Source organism: Dipodomys ordii, unplaced genomic scaffold (genome assembly GCF_000151885.1).
Source record: "Dipodomys ordii isolate 6190 unplaced genomic scaffold, Dord_2.0 Scaffold20, whole genome shotgun sequence".
Taxonomy (NCBI): domain Eukaryota; kingdom Metazoa; phylum Chordata; class Mammalia; order Rodentia; family Heteromyidae; genus Dipodomys; species Dipodomys ordii.
Window position 1 is genome coordinate 8,919,866 of NW_012267236.1, and position 21,688 is coordinate 8,941,553.

Here is a 21,688-nt window from a genome sequence, read left to right on the forward strand (position 1 = left end):
GGGAGACGCCGCCCCCGAGCGACGACATCTGCGGGGTCGCGCGGGGCTCAGCCTCCTCTGTCCCGCCAAGTGTGCCTGGACTCCCGGCCCCAGCCCCGGCCGGAGCGGCGACTCAGGAGTCCCGGGATTCGGTCCTGCCCCGCGGCCCAAGCGCTGGCTTGGCGACGGGCGCGTGGCCGCGGCCTCCAGGAGTCCAGCCTCTCGGAGCCGAGCCTCCGTTAGTAACCCGCGTCCCTGATGAGCCAACGCGGACGCAGGGGGTGGAGTGGGGGGACAGGTGACCGTCAGGACCGGAACCTGGGGGTGCCTACAAATCCTATGGTCCCTCCGCCCCGCTCGGAGAGCGCTCTCCGAGTTCCCGGCGCCCCCTTACCGGAATTCGCCCGTCAGCGAGGAAACTGAGGCTTGATCGGCGGCGGCGGAGGCGGCCTGCCTCCGGGGGTCACCGGGCTTTCCGTCTGCTCTGTCCTTCCTCTGCCTTCCATCCCCCTCGGCTCCGGCGCCCCCCTTGGGAAGAAACCCTTCCTAGGAGCTGCGCCGGCCTCGCACCCGGCCCGGACCCCGCTTGGCCCTCGGTGTGTCTACGGCGCCCTCTGCAGGTCACAGGGGCCGGTGCGGGCCTGGCGCGGGCCGCGCTGCGTGCTCGCCAAGAAACGAGCCTCGTGCGCTCGGGGTCATCCCTTACACGGACACACAGAACTTTCCCTTTGAGGTGCTTGCCATCTGCTGCTAATAACCCCGAGAGAAATGCATAGGAAGAACGCAACATCTTAGGGATATGTCGGGTCACTTGTTCGACAGCCATTTGTCTCAGGGAGAACTGAGATTCCAAGTGCACAAGGGGTTTGCCCCCACGTCACCCAGCCCGACGGGCTCACCCAACCCGGCCTCACCCCTGCCACAAGGCAAGTCTTTCTCCCCTTCAGCCAGACCAGTGCCTTAGGGGTGCCCCAGAGATGGAAATCCTCTCCCTGGCGGTGAGTGGCTCCTTGCCAAGGAAGATGGAGAGAAAAACATGGCAGCAGGGACAAAGAAAATAAACTAGGTGTAAATGTAGGCAACTAAGAAAGGACTGGAAAGAGGGTGAAGCAGGTGCATGGAAATGACCTTCAGAGCCTTAGGTTTGTTATTATTTCCTACCCTATGAGGTCTCTTTTGAGTGGAATGACCATGTTACCCAAATAGAGATGCTTTTAATTAATTTATTTTTTGCCATTATTGGAGTTTGAACCCAGGGCCTTGCTTGCTTGGCTGGCACTTTACCATTTGAACCATGCCTTCAGCCCTGCTTTTTGGAGATGAAATCTCTTGACTTTTCTGCCTTGGCTGGCCTCGAACTTTGATCCTCTCCAGATCTCAGCCTGGATTACAAAGTGTGAGGCACCTGTGCCTGGCCCAAACTAGGACACTTTTGAGACTGAAGAAGGTACCCACCACTTACTGGCCAGGCCAGGCCAACAGATATAACCTAGACCAGACAGTGTAAGTCAACAGGGACTGAGCCATGTAGTCCCTTTACCTCTGAGCTCCAGATGCAAGCACCATACCTGAAGCCTCTTACACAGCATCATTGTCCTCAGCATTGAACCCCCACTGCTGCGTGCCTGTCTCCCCATCAAGGCATTCCCCGACACTTTCCATTTCAACAGCCACACCTGAGCTCCATCCAGACAAGTAGAAGACATCACCGTTTTCTGGGCCCCTGGACCAGGAGATTTCCTCCCTAACCCTTATATCCATCTCACTAATTCAGGCTACTGTTCCCTGGAGCCCTTGCCTTCTACGCTGCAGGCCCGGCCTGCTGGTGGCTCCTCCTTTCAACTCTTCTCCCCCAGGTCAAGCTTTCTGTTTGATAACACCCTGTAACCTTGCATTTCCTCTGGGTTAGGAACAAGATGAGAAACATCAAAATGGACCGCCTAAGACGAACCTCACTGTTGTAGCACATTCCAGAGCCTTAAGAGCAGGACTTAACTGTCAAGACCAGACAAATACAGCCTTTGATTTACTGGCAGTGCTGGAGCCTGAAAGGAAGGAAGTCAGCATCACTTGGATTCAGGAACCCTTCCATCTTTCCTGGGACTGAGATTTCCAGGAGAAGCCTGGGCAGGAAGGAGGTTCTGGAAGGCACTGTGAGACAGGAAGTTGCTGGCAGAAAGGTCAAACTGGGCAGCCGGTGTGGCAGCGAGTGGGCCAGGGATCTTGATGGTGACTAAGCTGAACTTGTGCTTACCTTCCAGGAAGGTCTGGTGGGGGGACAGGGAGGGCTGAAGGCCAAAGGAAAGGCTGGACCACTGGCATCTAGGCCACTGCACTGCTATGAGCTCTTTCTGACAGGGATGTAGTGGCAATGACAATGTGGTCCCCTACTGGCTGGACAGGAGAACACAAGAGAAATCCGTGATCTGGAGGACTGGAAAGACAGGAGTCCTGGTCCAGAGGTCAGAGTAGGCAGAGATGGCTGAGCTGCCTGTGTGTGGCACACAGTGGTCACTGGAGCACAGCGAAAGGTGTGAGCAGGCTCAGGTTACCTGTAAACACCCACCCCACCCAGCTAGAGGACACATGGTCCTCTCCACCAACTAGCTACTCTGTCTCCTTCTCCAAGAAAGGAGGAAGTGGCCATGTATTATTTTTGGAAAAAATTGACTTCTTCCTTCCTTATTAAATATTTTTTAGTTTTCCTGCTTTGTTGCTCTGGCTAGGAATTCTAGTACCATAAGGAGAATAATACTCTTGACTTGTTCCTGACTTTAGGGGAAATAATTTCACTTTTTCCCCATTTAATATGATGTTGGCTACAGCTTTGTCATAAATATCCCTTGGTAAGTTCAGATACATTTCTTCTGTTCCTAGTTTCTTCCGGGGCTTCCTCATAAATGGGTGGTTAATTTTGCCAAAGACTTTGTCTGCATTGAGATGGATCATATATTTTTTCGCCTTGATCCTGTTTCTATATTACTTTTTATTGGTTTATGGATATTGAACCCATGCTTGCATTCCTGGGATAAAACCAATTTGATTTTAGTGTATGATTTTTAAATTCTGTTTGCAATAATTTTATTGAAAATTTTTGCATCAACATTCATCAACGAGAATAATCTAAGATTCTTTTGTTGTCGAATTTCTGTTCAGTTTTGGAATGAGTGTAGTACTTGTTCACAGAATGAATTTGACAGTGTTCTTTCCTTTTCTATTTCATGGAAGAGACTGAGGAAAATCAATGTTAGTCCTTCTTTGAAGATCTGAGAGAATTTGGCCATGAATCCATCAAGTCCTGGACTTTTCGTTGTTGAGAGATTCTATTAATGCTTCAATCTCATTGCTCGTTGTAAATCTGTTGAAGTGGTTTATATCATCTTAGTTAAATTTTGGTAGATCAACTGTACTTAAAAACTTATCCAGTTCTTCTAAATTTTGCATTTCGAGTATAGGTTTTCTCTGTATTTCCTCACACTCCTTTGGAGTGCTCTGGTATCTCTAGTGATACTCCCTTTTCACCTCTAAGTTTATTCATTTGCATCTTGTCTCTCCATTTAATGAAATTAGGCATTTATTCTTATTTATTTTGTTTGTTTTTGTCAGTCATGGGGCCTGGACTCAGAGCCTGGGCACTGTCCCTCAGCTCTTCAGCACAAGGCTAGCACTCTACCACTTGAGTCATAGCGCCTCTTCTGGCTTTATCTCCTTATGTGGTGCTGAGGAATCGAACCCAGAGACTCATGTATGCAAGGCAAGCACTCTACCACTGAGCCACCTTCCCAGCCCCCTTATTTAATTTTTTAAAGAACCAGTTTTTGCTTCATTGATTTTTTTGTATAGTCATTTGGTCTCCATTTCACTAATTTCTGTACTAATATTTATTATTTCGGTATCATTTTTGGGTTTGGCTTGCATGTTCTTCTAGAAGCTTAAAGTGTGTGTGTGTGTGTGTGTGTGTGTGTGTGTGTTTAGTAATGGAGCTTGAACTTAGGGCCTGAGTGCTGTCCATGAGCTCTTGAGCTCAAGGCTAGTGCTCTATCACTTTGAGCCACAGTGCCACTTCTGGTTTTCTAGTGGTTAATTGGAGATAAAAGTCTCATGGACTTTCCTGCCTGTTCTGGCTTGGAACTATGATCCTGAGATCTGTCTCCTGAGTAGCAAGGATTTTAGGTATGAGCCTCTAGCCCCCAGCTTGAGGTGTATTCTTATGCTATCTGGGAACTCTCGGGAAATGTTTTTTCTTTTATGTAGGAATTCAGCTGTACGTTTCCCCTTTATCACTGCCTTTGCTGGATCCCAATGGTTCTGGGCAGATTGTGTGTACATTTTCATGAAAGTACAGAAGCTTTCGATTTCTCTATTTCTTCAGTGACCCACTTGTTATTCAACCATTTCTTCAATCTCCATGCACTTGAATGTTTTCTGTAGTATCTTTTGCTGTTGTTTGAATTACACTCTTTATGTTCTCCTTACCTTTACACACATCTGTTGTTATTCTAATAGCCCACTGTTATTATAACTTGTTTCTTCTCCTTTTCAGTATTCTTTCCTTATTCTGTGTACTTAATGTTTTGAGTGTAATGTTTCTAGGGAAGTTTTCAAATTGAGACTCTTGTTGCTTGCACTGAACATTCTTAATCTTTTGTTTGGAGTTGACTTTCACTTAAAATCACAGTTTTAACATTTGTCTCAACTGTATTTTTTTCTTCTTTTGGTCACGGGGCTTGAACACTGGGCCTGAGCACTGTCCCTCAGCTCTTCAGCTCAAGGCAAGTGCTCTACCACATGAGCCACAGTGCCACCTCTGGTTTTTTTGTGGGTTATTGGAGATGAGTCTCTCGAACTTTCCTGCCCACCCGGGCTGGCTTTGAACCATGATCCTCAGATCTCAGCCTCCTGTTAGGATTACAGGTGTGAGCCACCAGTGCTCAGCTCAACTGTATTTTCTAATGTCCTTTGAATTCTTTTGCAAGGCCAAGGATCAGCTAAGTTATGGAGTATATGATTTAGGTAAATATCCCACTGGATCACTCTGGCAGTCATGCACATGACTGTCTTTGAATGTCAGTTAAATGCTCTCCAGATCATCTGGGCACAGAAACAGGTATCAGTTACTTAAGGATTTGTGCCTGGACACCCCAGTCAGCTGGCATCATGGCTCTTACCTCTCCCAGTGATGGTTTAGTGCCCACTGAGCAACTTATGTATCAGCAGCCTTTCAGAAGTGAGGCATTATGGCTTGTGGAATTAGCTGATGGTTTCTGTGGTGACACAGGGGAGCACAGGAAGGAAGATCTCACCCCAGGCTGGCCCCCTCACAAATAATGCTAAGCCATGCTGGGGAGGGACATGGATCAAATGGGGTGCAGTAGAGTCCTTTGTGTGTGATCCTGGCTTACCATCTCCTTCCCCTGTCCGCCGTCTTCAAGTGTGGAGCTTTTAGAGGTACTGAAGGGTGGGGACACCAAGGGACTCCACTGCTTCCTATAAGATCTCCACCAGTCTCCATTTTAACCTGCTGTCACATACCTAGCTTTTCCAGTGTCTGGTGACAGTAATCATCAAAGTCCTGGGGCTCTCTTTGAAAACATTTAAGGAGTAAATTATCATCTAAATTAGCTCTTTTCCATTTCACATTAAAAATATATAGCTGTTCAATTTTTGCATACTACTGAGATACAATTCCAGTCCTACTCTAAATGGCAGCTCTGGGCTTTGAACTCAGGGTCTTATGCTTGTTTGGTGAGGCTCTACCGTTTGAGCCACACCCCAACCCTACTTAAATCCCTGATGCATTTAAGTTGACTCTCACAGCACAATGAAGTGCACCTACCAGGAAGGATCACAAGGTGGCGCAGTGACCTTGTATTTAATTTGTATTTTATCTAGTGACACACTCCTGCACTGAGATCCACAGAATTGAGGCTACTAGCCACAGCCTCAAAAGGCTTTCCTGTCCATCTTTTAGAGTAACAAGAAATTGAGATAGCAAGGAATCAGTTTATTCAATATTTGGAGGCAGTAAGAATGGACTTGGGCTTCAACTTCAAATATATAATTGAAGTTGTCATTAAAGACAAGCTTCATTGGGTGCTGGTGGCTTATACCTGTGATCCTAGCTACTCAGGAAGCTGAGATCTAAGGATCATGATTTGAAGCCAGCTTGAACAGGAAATGCTGTGAGACTCTATCTCCAATAAACTAGTCAGAAAAAACCAGACTGGGTAGAACATTAGCCTTGAGCAAAAGCTCAGGGACAGTGAGTGCCCAGGCACTGAGTTCAAGCCCCAGGACTGACAAAAACAAAAAACAAGCTGCATTTTAGTAACTTACACTGCAGTTTCAGGAGTCTGCAGTGGAAGGACTGAATGCATCCAGATACTGAGGTCAGCCTGACAACACAGCTATAGCTTAAGAAAAGGGAACAAAGCCGGGCACCAGTGGCTCATGCCTGTAATCCTAGCTACACAGGAGGCTGAGATCTGAGGACTACGGTTCAAAGCCAGCCCAGGCAGGAAAGTTCATAAGACTCTCATCTCCTATAAACCACTAGTAAACTGGAAGTGGTACTGTGGCTCAAGTGGTAGAGTGCTCACAGCACCCAAGCCCAGAGTTCAAGCCCCATGACCGACAAAAACAAAAAACAAAAGGGAACAGATGTGTGAAGGTGAGGAAAGCAAAACAATGCACCCCCTGCTGGATTGAAGGGGAGGACACTGATGGACTGCTACTGTCCTGGCTGTGGGCAGAAAGGCACCAACATCTGTGAAGGCACAAAGATGACAGAATAGACTCCCTGCCCACCAGACACCTGTAGTTTGTTAAGGAGATAAACCATACTGAAGACAATTAAGTTGAACCAGGGAATTTGCCATGCAGGCTCAAAGTGGTCTTACTAGGAAGAAGATAGAGCCCATCTCCTGCTCAGGAATGTGCATATACCTGCTGGGAGAGCCAGCAGAAAAACGACAGACAGCTAAAAGATGGTGTGAACAGGAATATATCACAGCAAGATGACCTAGGTGGTGAGTGGTAACAAGAGGTGCCTACACCTAGCAGGCTTACAAACAATTCTCCTTCCCAGCTCGCCTTCACCAACCCAGTCCCCATCTGTCAACCATTTCAGGCCAGCTCCATTCAATATCCTATTCCCCGGGGAACCTGTAGTTTTTTCAATGTATCTGGATATGTCTTCCTCAAACATACTGCTCTCAAGGTCTCGAGACATCACCATGACCCTCTAAGTGCCTATCACTCTCCAGCTGGACTTCTGCTTTCTTGCTCTTTGTATTCTGCTGTAAGAACCAATCTTCATGTCTATTCCCTCTCACAGCCACACAAGCTACTCTCCCCAACCACATTCACTCCTCTATGAATGCAGCACTGAGAATTTGGATCATGGTTACTTGGCTCTTGTATGTGCTCAACTGGTTGGCTTTTAAACCAGATCCTAAATTTATAGTCATGTCCTATTTCTCTATCAATCTCCAAGGCAGATCACAAGTCTCTCTCTCTCTCTCTGGATACACAACAGGTATATGATGGGGTGGAGGAAATAGGAATAGTCAGCACTAACCAAACTCATGTGACTCTTACAACTGTATAACAAGGCAACCTGTATATATCAACCTTCCAGCAGGTAAGTCTTAGCGACAAATATCTACCTTTATTAACTACGAAGGCCTTAATATGGCATTACACATTTGTTTTGCCAATATCTCATATATATATATATAGATATATAGATATATATATATCCAAAGCTGCTTTGGGAAGGAGGAAAGAGTCTGTTTCCAGGTAAGAGGAGGAAGCCAGGGCTAAATCAACACCTCCTCCAGTGTGGCGAGTCTTCCTGCGTGTCCTGGGTAACCAGCTGGCTTCAGCTGATTTTGGCACACTCAACTAGTGTCAGCTGGAGATGGCTAGGCCCATGGCATCTCCTATTTCAGACTAGCATGACTCTGCTTTCGTGTCCAAGGAGTCTTCAGTCTTCTATTAATTTTTTTTAAATGAAAGACAATCCTTGAAATTGTCTTCCAGTTTTCCGTAGGCTGGAAAATTATTTTGGCGATGCAGTACTTTGTATAGTTTCAGAAGAAATCCTCTGACTCCACAAATGAATGAAAACCAAGCCACACAGTTGGAAACCAAGTCTTGTTTTTATATGAACAGAAGTAGACCGTCTAGAAATATTTCAGTTTATTTAAATTGGTAAGTAGAATATGAAACCGAATTTGTAGCTAGTACCAGAGAATGGACTTAACTGTTGGTGTTAATGAGAACAGCTTCTACATAGGATCCCAAGAGACTTACAGAAAAGGGGCAAAGCCCTAATATTCAGCAAATAAAACTCATGTTAAACAGATTATACAAAAATTGATTTATACTCCATTTCCCTTTTTTTGTTGATACTTAGAAAGTGCAGATTTAACAAAAGGTAGCCATATCCTTTCTATGTACAATGCCGATTATAATTATGCAAACAACACAACTGTCAGTCTGTTACCCAAAATCCCAGTGTTTAGCTCTCAAACCTTAAGTCATTGAATTGAATAAGGATTAAAGAGGGTTAAAAGTAAAAACAACAACAACAAAAAAAAACTACTGCCACATTCCAGACCAAGGGAAGCAACAAATACATTAACAATAGTAGGTTTAACCTAAAGCTTTTTGAGAAACTTTAATATCAGTTCATTATTCTTTTTAGTGGAAAACTAGGGATTATTTGGCAATGCTGCTTTTACTAGTAAACAATGATAGAGTCAAGTGTGGGAAAGACCTAAGAACCACCTGTGAGGCATATAAAATTGTCTTTAGGGCACTATCTGAAAAATTCATGGGTTTTCATAGCAGATATGTCCCTATGCTGTTGTTTATGTGAGCCAAGAGGTCATTAAAATGCGCATGACGACACAGACTTTTCAATGGATGCTGCTGTCCTAAACTCAGCCTCTGCTTGAAATGAATCATGCTATTCACAATTATTTCAACAAAGGTATCATCTTAGGATGCCAGCAGCATAGCAAACTTAACCTACCCTATCCTAACAATAAGCAATGAAGCAAAACTAGAAAGATGAAGTGGAGAAGGACAGGGTTACAAGTAGCTAGAGAGCTTATCTTTACACGAGAAGCCTTTTTTGTCCTTTTTGTAGATCCATGGTAATACAAGTTTTCCAAGAGGTGTGAGAACTGGACTTAAAATTAATATTATAAAGTACTTCTAAATCTTAAGGTAAAGACAACTTAACACTGAATAAGTCTTCTTCAGAGGCCAAATCTCAATACATTTGGCAACCATGTTAATAAAATCCACTCCTCCTTTTTATTTTTTTTAAAGTCTTTCCTGGGCTACCAAACTGCCAGAGGAGTTGCCAAAATGGAGACTACTCAAATTCAGGTTCAGAGATTTATTCTAGGAAAGTGAATAGGATATATACCTAATTAGAAAGACAAACCACAACACCCTCCAAACACTAGTGCATGCAATTAACTCTTCCATTTCATAAACTCGATGGATAGACCAGAAGGGAGCAAAGGGAAGGAAAAGGGGATAAGGAAGTACGACAGCAGGGCAGAGGTTTGAGGGGAGGAAATGAGAGGAAGACACCAGCTAACTGACATCTGATAGTAGGCAGTTAGGATTTATCTTTTTGTTTACTTAGCAAGTTAAATCAGTGCTTTATGTTAAATTTGACAAACCTACAGGTTTGCCCCTTTTCATTTTAAATAACTCTGACCATGGCTGGGGGGGTGGGCAGGGGGAGAGGAGGGAAAGAAGCAAATAAAGCAGCATGCAGGAAGATGAGACGCAAGGTGAGTGGCGGCAGGAATAGTTTAAATATCAAGGCCACTGAAAATGAGACTCAGCAAACTGAAGCTATCATTTCTGCATTACCCTTTGTCCTCAATTAACTACTTTGAAAATTACAGCCAAGCAAACCACAAACACTTTCATGGTTTATGTTTAGATGATATGTCTCCTGCACATGCTTCCACCAGAACAAAAAAGAAAAACCAAAGAAGTTCCTTTCCACATAAGGCACAGGACAAAATTAACCCCACTTACATATTCAAGGCGAAAATGAGTGTTTTTCCTGGCTTTTGTTTGTTTCCTTTGCTATCACATGTCCATCGATTATGGGGACTCAAACACATTATCCATGACAGAAAATTCCACTGTTGTACAAAATAAAATTGTTAAGTCTAACTTTTATTCTTATACAATTTGCAGAATCAAGTTGAAATGATTGCTATAAGTTTAATGTTGATAAGAGGAACCAGATATAATACAACTGAAATGCAGTGGTGAGCTGAGCAAGTACATTTAAAATGAAGTCACAGACATGATTTTGCTATACATTTTTTTGTTTGAAAAAATAATAAAGTCAGCAAGCAGTCACAGATGAAAGAACAAATAAAATAGGTGGACTGAAATTAAGATGAGAAGAAAAATATCTGCTTAGAGTTAAAAATGGACAGAGTGGTTTATTTTGCAGCAAGAAGAGAAACGGGTGGTGGATGGCAACGGATGAACAGGAGAGCACTCAGCAACATTTGCTCTTCCAGCCTGTCACGCCTCCTCCACTGCTGATATCTACATTTTCACTGTTGGGCTCTTTTACAGGGGTCTGGAACAAACACACAAGGAAAGTAACCCATGAAATACAATGCCACCAATAAACCAAGATTCAGCAGAAATATTCTCACCAACTTTCATTCATGCAACAGAAAGTAATTATAGTCACAAGACAGATAGACATCTCTCCATACAGAGTTAAGACTGGGACACTGTTTTTTTTGTATATTTTTTTGTTTTTCAGTTGTCCGGCTTGAACTCTGGGCCTGGGCGCTGTCCCTCAGCTCTTCAGCTCAAGGCTAGCACCCTACCCCTTGAGCCACAGCACTCACTTCCGGCTTTTTCTGTTCATGTGGTGCCAAGGAATCGAACCCAGGGCCTCATGCATGCAAGGCAAGCACTCTACCACTGAGCCACCTTCCCAGCCTATTGGACACTGTTTTTAATCTTTATTTAATCTTTAGTCTTTTACCTAGCTGTCAATGTGAATAAAGACATTTCCTGGCAACTCCTTTATTGTGTGTGCGTGCCAGTCATGGGGCTTGAACTCAGGGCCTGGGCACTGCCTTTAGCTTTTGTGTTCAAGACTAGTGCTCTACCACTTGGGCCATAGTTCCACTTTGGGCTTTTTTTTTTCCCCCCTGGTTAACTGGAGACTTTCCTGTGATCCTTAGATCTCAGCCTTCTGAGTAGCTGGCTAGGATTACAGGCGTGAGCCACCAGTGCCTGGCTGCCTTGCTCAAAGTAATTATCTTAAATATGTATTTTAAAAATGCTTCATTCAGACTTACTCATAAAGAAAGCCACACATTTAATCTAAATTTTAAAAAAAGTGAGATTGGGCCGGGCGCTGGTGGCTCACGCCTGTAATCCTAGCTACTCAGGAGGCTGAGATCTCAGGATCACGGTTCAAAGCCAGCCCGGGCAGGAGAGACCGTGAGACTCCTATCTCCAATAAACCACCAGAAAACCGGAAGTGGCACTGTAGCTCAAGTGGTAGAGCACTCGCCTTGAGCTGAAGAGCTGAGGGACAGCGCCCAGGCCCAGAGTTCAAGCCCCACGACCGGAAAAAAAAAAAAAAGTGAGATTGGGTAAGATCTGAGATTTGTCAACTGCTATGCTGGGCATGGTGTGTGAGTAATCAGCATCTTCTGATGCTGTGGGACAGAAATTGACATATATCAAAATGACTTATCTCTTTGGCCACTGCTGGAAACCTGTCCTTAAGATTTTGTACTGTACGTACAAAATGATTATGCACTACAACCGAGTTTATACTACTGGTAGTAGAATCTAAATACATGATGAACACAGCAACAGCATGCTGCTGAACTAGGTGTAGCTCAGTGGTGGACTGTGAGCTTTAGCATGTGATGGCCCTACATTCAATTAGTCATAGTAATAATTAAGAAATTAACCACACTGGTGATGTATGGGAGATGGATGAATTATTGGCAACTGAAAGCCTTAGACAAACTTTTCTGTACTTTTGCTTTTTTTCAGTTGGGTATCAATCCAGGGTTTCATGCATGCTAGGCAAGCCATTTACCACTAAACTAAATTACTAGTCCTGTCTTCGTATTTTATCTTTGTGGAATTATCTATGCAAATAATTTAAGATTATCCTTTGTTTAAAATTTTTGCCTTTGTGGTGCTAGGGATTTAACCCCGAGCTTAAAATATAATAAAAACTCTCTCACAAAGGATGAACAAATGTATCTGGTGGCACTCACTGGACACTATGTTGAAAATGAACTATACAACTTGTGGGGAGGGACAGGAAGGAAAAACTGTGAGAGAGTGAGGGAAGGGGTTACACTGACCAAAAAGAAATGTACTTTCTCTTTACCTAACTTATAACTGTAACCCCTGTATATCACCTTTGGGATCATAAATGTTTGTTTTTACACATACATAGATATATACACAGACACCTCTTTGCACCTTTGGGAGGTACAAGGAACTGTGGAAATCATGTTTTTTAGATCTAGGTGTAAAAGGGCTCTTTTTTTTTTTTTTCCAGTTCTAGGCCTTGAACTCAGAGCCTTGTGCATCTTTGGCTCAAGGCTAGCACTCTACCACTTGAGCCACTGCACCACTTCCAGCCTTTTCTGTTTATGTGATACTGAGGAATCAAATCCAGGGCTTCACACATGCTAGGCAAGCACTCTACCACTAAGCCGCATTCCCAGCCCCTTTATATCACCTTTATAATAAAAAATTTTATAAAATAACTTTCTTCCTTAATTAATATTTATTTTATTTTTTTGTCGGTCATGGGGCTGTCCCTCAGCTCTTCAGCTCAAGGCGAGCGCTCTACCACTTGAGCTACAGCGCCACTTCCGGTTTTCTGGTTGTTTATTGGAGATAGGAGTTTCATGATCTTTCCTGCCTGGGATGGCTTTGAACCGTGATCCTGAGATCTCAGCCTCCTGAGTAGCTAGGATTACAGGCGTGAGCCACCAGCACCAGGCTCTTAATTTATTTTTAGTGTCAGTAATCGGCCTTTAACTTGGCCTTCTGCTATCACTTAGGGTTTATTTACTGTTTGTCACTGGTGTTCTACCACTTGAGCCATGCCTCCAATTGCAGCTTTTTGCTGGCTTAGGGGAAGTAAGAGTCTCTCGCACTTATCTGCCCAGGATGGCTCCAAATCTTGATCCTCAGAACTTAGCTTTCTGTGTAGATATGAGACACTAGTACCTGGTTTAAGTTAATTCTAGAGCAAAGCAAATTTACAACTGATATTTTAAAAATTCATATTGAATCAAAGGATATGTACAAAAAAATAATAAAACATTACCTAATATGTGAGCCTATCTACCTAGGAGAACTCTAAACTCACTGGTCCACTCAGGCGTTATATGATACTAGAGAGGCTCTACCTCAATTAGGTTCAAATTATATAATGACTACAAATAGCACTATTTTAAATAAATGCCAAGACTGGTAAAAGATCAAAAGATACAATATAAACCCAAAAAAACCTGGAAACCAGAGAATACCAAAAAAACAAAGGTGCTTCTGTCACTTGTTATAATTGCCTGATCTTCTACCTGGACTTTAAAAACTAGAATACATTTTCTTCATGAGCCAGGCATCCCTGGATCACGTCTGTAATCGTAGCTACTTAGAAAGTTGAGATCTGAGGATCATAGTTCAAAGCCAGCCCAGGAAGGAAAGTCTGTGAGGCTCTTTTCTCCAATTAGCACCAAAAAGCCAGGAGCTCAAGTGGTGGAGCACCAGCCTTGAGTAAAAAAGCTAAAGCAGCACCCAAGCCTGAGTTCAAGCCCAAGTACCTTCTTGACCCTTTAATCTCTGAAATATAAAGTACCTACATCATTAAGAGAAGCACATGGGTTTTTTTTTCTTTCATTCTCTTCATTTAATTGAACATACCTCTTTTTCACTGCTCACACAGGTTTTCTGTTGATTTTTCTTTTCTTCAGGGGCCTTGGTGCTTACAAGTGTTCTACCATAGAGCTGCACTTCCGGCCCCACAAACTAGCACTTGGGAGTAGGATTTCAAAACAATGCTGTCCAAAACTGACAGGCTTTTTTTATGTGACTGTTGTACAGCCCGTGCCCTTGTTACATTCAGTACTTGCTGTTTACAATTCTATCTTCCAGGTCTTTATGTGTTAAATGTAAGCAAATGTGAAGATCCACAGGTATGTTTGGTAGCTGCGTTGTTTTCTTGGCGATAGCAGTGCAGTTTGAACTCAAGGTTTCATGCTTGCCTGGGAGGCATTCTCATTTGAACGTGTGCACGCTCAGTCCTTTTACTTCTTAGAGTTAATTTTTAGAAGGGGTGTTAACTTTTGCCAAGGTTGGCCTCAAACCATGATCCTCATAATCTCTGCCTCTGGACTAGGTAGGGATTACAAGCATAACCCACTGCACCAGACCTTGTTCTAATTTTTAAAAACTTGATCACTATTGGGTAGATTATCTAGCCAGTGAACCATATAAGGAACTCAAAATCCTGTGGTATATGACCTCATCAGCAGCCCAAGGTAGATCTTCCTGTACTGGTAATGTTATAATTAAATGTGCTTTACTAGACAAATATAAATGTGTGTATATGTATGTATATCTATAGATCTTCACTTGCCTTTTTGTGAGACAAGAGTAGAATCTCCTTGTATATCCCAAGTTGGCCTCAAACGTACTCTGTTGCTGATGCGGCTTCAAGTAAGTGCTAGCAGGGTTTGTCTCCCTCAATATACTATAAATATCCCTTCTATCTATTTAATTGCTCTCCTCCATTCTCTGGAAAACCAAATTTCTTAGTAGTGCTGGGGACTGAACCAGGGCCTCACATGTGGTAGGCACTCACTCTTCTGCTGAGGTATATCCTTGGCCCCAAACTTGCTATGTAACACCCAGGCATGTTCCACCGTGCCTGCCAGGCAACCAATTTTTTTTTCTTTTTTTGAGCTATTGTCTTTCTATGTAGCCCAGGCTGGCTCTGCACTATGGTCCTGCCTTGACCTCTGAAGAACTGAGATTACAGAAGGGCATTACCTATGCCAAGGCCCATTTTTTGTGTGTGGGGGAGAGGACATAGGGGATTGAAGCTAGGGCCTTGTATATGCTAGGCAAATAGTATACCTCTGAGCTATATACTCAGTCCTCAAATAGTAACAATACTAATAATAATACTTTTTTATATGGTATGAATTAATTTATTCATATTAAATATCCAGCACAGGCAAACCATAGAAAAAGAGATTAATTAGTGGTTGACAGAGGCTTTCTAGGGAGGGAAGAATAGAGAATGACCACTTAATAAGTACTGGATTTCATTTAAGGATGATTAAAAAATTCTGGAGTCAGATACTGATAATGGTTGCACAACACTCTGAATTTTATGCCACTGACTTCAACAACTATTTATTTATTTTGGTCGGTCGTGGGGTTTGAACTCGGCCTGGTTACTGTCCCTCACCTCTTCAGCTCAAGGCGAGCGCTCTATCACTTGAGCCACAGAGCCACTTCTGGTTTTCTGGTGGTTTATTGGAGATAAGAGTCTCACGGACTTTCTTGTCGGGCTGGCTTTGAACTGCAATCCTCAGATCTCAGTCTCCTGAGTAGCTAGGATTACAGGCATGAACACCAGCACCTGGCTCTAACTTCAACAACTTTAAAGTGGTTAAAATGGTAACTTTATGTGAATATATGTTTAGCCACAACAAAAGATCATTTTATAGTAACACTTTTTTGATGTAGGTTAATACTGGGAAGTTGAATTTAGGGCCTCATGCTTGCTGGGCAGATGTTCTTACCACTGAGTCACACCTCCTGTTTCTGTACTATTTTTGTTTTTGTCAGTTATAGGGCTCTAGGGACTAGGCGCTGTCCCTGAGCTTTCCTGCTCAAGGCTAGCGCTCTACTACTTTGAGCCATTTCCAGTTTTCTGGTGCTAGCCTTGAGCAAAAGAAGCCCAGGAACAGTGCCCAGGCCCTGAGTTCAAGCCCCAAGACTAGCCAAAAAACAAAAACAAAAAAATAAAGCAAATTTTAAAAAGTTCCCTAATATTACATTTTCAGCATTTATTTTTTCACATCACAATAATTTTGTTTGTTTGTTTTTTTTTGGTTCAGTTGTGGGGCCTGAACTCTGGGCCTGGCCACTGTCCCTCAGCTCTTCAGCTCAAGGCGAGAGCTCTACCACTTGAGCCACTTCCGGCTTTTTTCTTTTTGCTTATGTGGTGCTGAGGAATCAAACCCAGGGCATGCAAGGCAAGCGCTCTACCACTGAGCCAACTTCCCAGCCCATAATTTTGAAATGACTGGCTAAATAAAACCTGTGAGTATATTTATTCAGTACACTATCTATGTAGGACCTTTATCACCCTGAGAAGCAACTGTATGGAAAAACATAGATTCTACAGTGAGCACAGATTGCTTCTTAAAAAGGAGATTTACTTCTTACCTTAAATTATCTGTTGGAAAAGAAATAAGCCCAAGAATGAAAAGGCAGATTAAAAAGCAAGGGGGTGTATTTCAGTAGTAGAGTATTTGCCTAGAAAACCATAGGTTTGATTCCCAGCAAAAAAGGGATTGGGGGGGGGGAGGGGGGGAGGGAGGGAAGGTAAGTAAGTAGATAGGCAAGTGAGACAGGACCATGGAACTGGGACTTGAGAGTGACTCCGGGAGGTGAGAATGCCAACCATTCCCCCTGACTATATCCCTCCAGCTGCTGGATGCTTTCTTGCTAGCTATAAATTCTTAATTCCAAGTGGAGGATTAGATTATCCATTACAAATGGTTAATCTTTCAGGAATGCTGCCACCCAAACACAAATTTTGCATGTAAATTTAGTATTTAAGGAGAGATAAAATATACAAATGTGACAGTTTTCAAGAGAGTAAAACAGGAGCTTACCTTTCGAAGAATATCTTCAGCTAATGTGAGAAAAGCCTTTTCAATGTTTATATTCGCTTTTGCACTAGTCTCAAAAAATCTAATGCCATGCTCCCTTGCAATCTAAAATAGAAGCAAATAACATTATAAACCCGAATCTGGGTAATCAAATAATGACTGTATTAGGGGAAATGGTCATTTTCATTCTAAAGGCAGTGAGTGGTCTCAACTAGAATATAAAACAAAGATGACAGAAATTATCATAAATAATCCTCTCCTTACTCCAAGAGTTTATTTCAGAAATTCTAAAGCAGGTATTTCGTCTGGGGAAAAAAGGTGAGAAGCTCACTGTGACTGACTTAATTTCTGTTTGTCACAGGCTTCTTTCTGATTGTTAAACTTTGGAAATCATACTAATTTGATACATTTCATTAAAATACTGTTTAAAAAGCTGAGAATCAATGATTTATATTTTTCACTCCTTATATCCTGAAGAAAACTAAAAACAAAAACAATTCCTACAACAGCTTTCATTCCCCATACCTGTTGGATATGCATTGAAAAGTATTTACTCAAATGCTACACAACTATCAAAATAATCAAATATTACTATTACGTTCAGTACATCAATTTCAAACATTTTTACCTGTTCTCCTTTTCCTTTAGGAACAACTCTTTTATCATCCATGTCACACTTGTTTCCTAGTAACATTCTTTCCACATCTTCATTGGCATGCTAAAATAGAAGAAAATTGTATTTCTGCACACTGCTCTGAATTGTAGGTTAATATTCTCTGAATATTTTTCTTGATTTTGTTTCATTTGTATAACTCAAATGTTTTAAAGCAATCACCTCTTGCTTTAAAAAAAAAAACTGATGTATCCTCATGGAATATTATCCTCTAGAAGAGGCTGTCTACTTCCTAGATTTATACTCTTCAAGAGAAAGTACAGGTGAAGCATCTGAGACTTAGAAATTTTTATACATAATCTAAACCCAGGCTAGATGATGATTTTGAATTTTATAATACTTACTAAGGTATAAAAACCTTAACTGAAAAATTATATAGAATCCTTAAAATCTCAAATACATTGTTAGATTATAAGCTCTCATTCAGAAAAATAAAAACAAATGTCTACCTATCAAAATCTGAATGCTATTTTTTTGCAAATTACAGAGACCTATGCTGAAATACTATAGAGAGATGACCTAAAATCCACATTAATTTCTTTTTCTTTTTTTGGATAGTCATGGGGCTTGAACTCAGGGCCTGGGCATTGCCCCTCAGCTCTTCAGCTCAAGGCAAGCGCTCTACCACTTGAGCCACAGCACTACTTCCAGTTTTCTGGTGGTTTATTGGAGATAAGTCTCACAGACTTTCCTGCCTGGGCTGGCTTTGAACAGTGATCTTCAGATCTCAGTTTCCTGAGTAGCTAAGATTATACGCATGAGCCACTGGTGCCTGGCTTCCAAATGAATTTCTAAAGGAACACCAAATCGCCAAAGTCATCTTAAAAAAAAAAAAAGAAAGAAAGAAAAACACAAAATTAACAAAAAACAGGGATCACAGCCAGACACCGGAGTCTCATGCCTGCAATCCTAGGAGGCTGAAATCTGAGGGTAATGATTTGAAGCCAGCCCACACAGGAAACTCTGTAAGACTCTTATCTCCAATTAACCAACAAAAAGCCAGAAATGGAGATGTGGTTCAAGTGGCAGAGTCCTAGCCTTGAGCAGAAAAGATCAGGGACAGCACTCAGGCCTCAAGTTTAAGCCTCAGTACTGGCATACACAAAAAAGGGACCACAAACCTAAATGGCACAAAATTATAGGTCTGTTTAGAAGGAAATGGATAGAAAAAGCTTCATTACACTGCTCTGGCAATGAGTTCCTGGATATAATACCAAAAGTAAAGGCAATAAAAGATAAATTACACGGGGCACTGGTGGCTTATGCCTGTAATCCGACCTACTCAGGAGGCTAAGATATGAGGATTGTGGTTCGAAGCCAGCCACGGCAGAAGAGTCTGTAACATTTTTTTTTTTTTTGGTCAGTAGTGGGGCTTGAACTCTGGGCTTGGACGCTGTCCCTCAGCTCTTCAGCTCAAGGTGAGCACTCTACCACTTGAGCCACAGAGTCACTTCCTGTTTTCTAGTGGTTTGTTGGAGATAAGAGTCTCACGGACTTTCCTGCCCAGGCTGGCTTTGAATCATGATCCTCAGATCTCAGCCTCCTGAGTGGATTACAGGCATGAGCCACTGGCATCTGGCTGAGTATGAGACATTCTTATCTCCAAATAACCACTGAGGGAAAAAAAAAAAGCTGGAAGTGGAGCTGTGGTTCAAGTGGTACAGCACAAGCACTGAGCAAAAACACCTAGGGAAAGCACCCAAGTCCTGAGTTCAAGCTCCAGGACTGACACAAAAATTAATTGCACCTCATCAAAATTTAAAGCTTTTATGCAATAGGAGAGTGACAGAGGGGTGAAACTGATCGGAATACATTATAAACATGCAGGGAAGTATCACAATGAAATGCCCTATGTAACAAATGTATGCAGCAAATTAATACACTCTTTTGCACAGTATGCCTTCAAGAGAGCAAAAAGGCAACTCACAAAATAGGAGAAAATATATTTCATATATTTGATAAGGGATTAATATCCAGAATATTTAATGAACTCCTAAAATACAACAACAATACAAAAAACTTTCAATTAAAAACTGAGCATAGGCCAGATTCAGTGGCTCATGGCTATAATCTTAGTTATTCAGGAAGATTATAGTTTGAGACCCACCCACACGAAAGGTTAGGCAAGCAGCACTGGTGGCTCACACCTGTAATCCTAGCTAGTCAGGAGGCTGAGATCTGAGGATCATGATTCAAAACCAGCCTGGGCAAGAAAGTCTATGAGACTCTTATCTCCAATTAACTACCAGAAAACCAGAAATGGCATTGTGGCTCACGTGGTAGAGTGCTGGCCATGAGCTGAAGAGCTGAGGGACAGCACCCAGGCCGAGAGTTCAAGCCCCACAACCAACAAAAGGTTAGGTAGACCCATCTCAACAAATAAGCTGTACATATCAATGCATGCCTGTCATCTCAGGTATAAGGGAGACATATAAATAGAGGAAGATCATGTTCTGAAGCTGGTCCTGAACAAAAACTAACCTAACCTAAAAATAACTAACCTAAAAAATAGAGCATAAAAGAGATGGGTGTGCCAGGCACTGGTGGCTCATGCCTGTAATCCTAGCTACTCAGGAAGCTGAGATCTAAAGATCACAATTCAAAGCCAGCCCAGGCAGGAAAGTACATAAGAGTCTTACCTCCAATAAACCACTCAGAAAACTGGAAGTGGCTCAGTGACTCAAGTGCTAGAGCACTGGCCTTGAGCTGAAGAGCTCAAGAGTTCAAGGCCCATGACCAACAACAACAAAAAAAGGATTGGTGTTCCTCAAATGGTAAAGTACCTTTCCTTGTTACACCTCTACCATATCAGAAAAGCTACTCAAAATGTCAACAAGGTTTTCAAACAAATATGACAAGCATTCTAATACCCAGCATGGACACATTTCTGAGTTAAGCAATAACACATTCCCTATCAGTCCAGGAAACTTCCTTAGTATCTTCTTCTTGGTTTCTAGTTTCCTCCTTCTTAATATTCTCCTTTATACAGCACTGAAGAGCTATGTGGCAAGATTAAGGAGGGGGAAATACCTGAAACACAGCTGAGACGGTATTTCGGGAAAACAAACCCAAAACTCCCCACCAGCCCCAACCTCTGGAGACAGGATCTTGCTATATATATCCCAGGCAGACCTGGAACTTACAATATAGCCTAGCCTGGCTTCAAATGTCTAAGTCTCCCACCTCACCTTTTAGTGCTAAGATTTCTAGCATGTACTACCACAAAACAAAACAGTACTTTTTTTTTTTTTAATGCCAGTCCTGGAGTTTGAGCTCAGGGTATGAGTACAGTCCCTGAACTTTTTTGCTCAAGGTTGGTATTCTACCACTTGAGCCATGACTCCCAGCTTTTTGGTGGTTAATTGGAGGTAAGAATCGAATAGACTTTCCTGCCTAGGCTGACTTCAAACCATGACCTTCAGATTTCAGCTAGAATTACAGGTATGAGCCACTGGAATCCAGTTTAAAACGTTTTTAAGGGAAAGAAGGGTCAAGAGGGGAAAACTGGGAGAAAATGAGGGAGGAGATGATACTGTTCAAAAAGAAATGTACTCATTACTTGACTTATGTAACTGTAAACCCTCTGTACATCACCTTTATAATAAAATTTAAAATAAAAAAGTTAAAACCTTAAAAAACCTTTTTTTTAAAGGTTAAAATGATTAAATAAATCGTTATAGCTAGGATCACAGGAGAGTCCCAACAAAAAAGATCAGGCATGAGGAGGGTTAAGTAGGCTCTGCTGCAAATCCAGCATTCAGGCTCACAGAGCTTCTCTCATACATTTTCTTTTTTTTTTTGCTGGTCATGGGGCCTGAACTCTGGGCCTGGGCGCTGTCCCTCAGCTCTTCAGCTCAAGGCAAGCGCTCTACCACTTGAGCCACAGCGCCACTTCTGGCTTTTTTCTTTTTGCTTATGTGGTGCTGAGGAATCGAACTCAGGGCCTCATGCATGCAAGGCAAGCGCTCTACCGCTGAGCCACCTTCCCAGCCCACATTTTCGTTTTTTGTTTGTTTGTTGTTGTTGCCTGGTCCTGGAACTTAAGCTCATATTTTGAGCACTGTCCCTG

At 42.5% G+C, this 21,688-nt stretch overlaps 2 protein-coding genes across 2 annotated transcripts in view; both read right to left on the reverse strand.

Annotated features, from left to right (window-relative positions):
* Positions 1–769, reverse strand: part of Gareml (GRB2 associated, regulator of MAPK1-like) — a 14,488-nt gene extending 13,719 nt beyond the window's left edge. Inside the window, exon 1 of the mRNA XM_013013539.1 lies at positions 550–769. Coding sequence (XP_012868993.1) covers positions 550–769 — 220 coding nt within the window. The remainder of the gene's footprint in view (positions 1–549) is intronic.
* Positions 770–8,122: 7,353 nt separating this feature from the next.
* Positions 8,123–21,688, reverse strand: part of Rab10 (RAB10, member RAS oncogene family) — an 85,970-nt gene continuing 72,404 nt past the window's right edge. The window contains exons 4-6 of the mRNA XM_013013680.1: positions 17,575–17,664; positions 16,950–17,051; positions 8,123–10,612 (exon numbers count right to left, since the gene is read on the reverse strand). Coding sequence (XP_012869134.1) covers positions 10,529–10,612; positions 16,950–17,051; positions 17,575–17,664 — 276 coding nt within the window. The 3' untranslated portion in view covers positions 8,123–10,528. The remainder of the gene's footprint in view (positions 10,613–16,949; positions 17,052–17,574; positions 17,665–21,688) is intronic.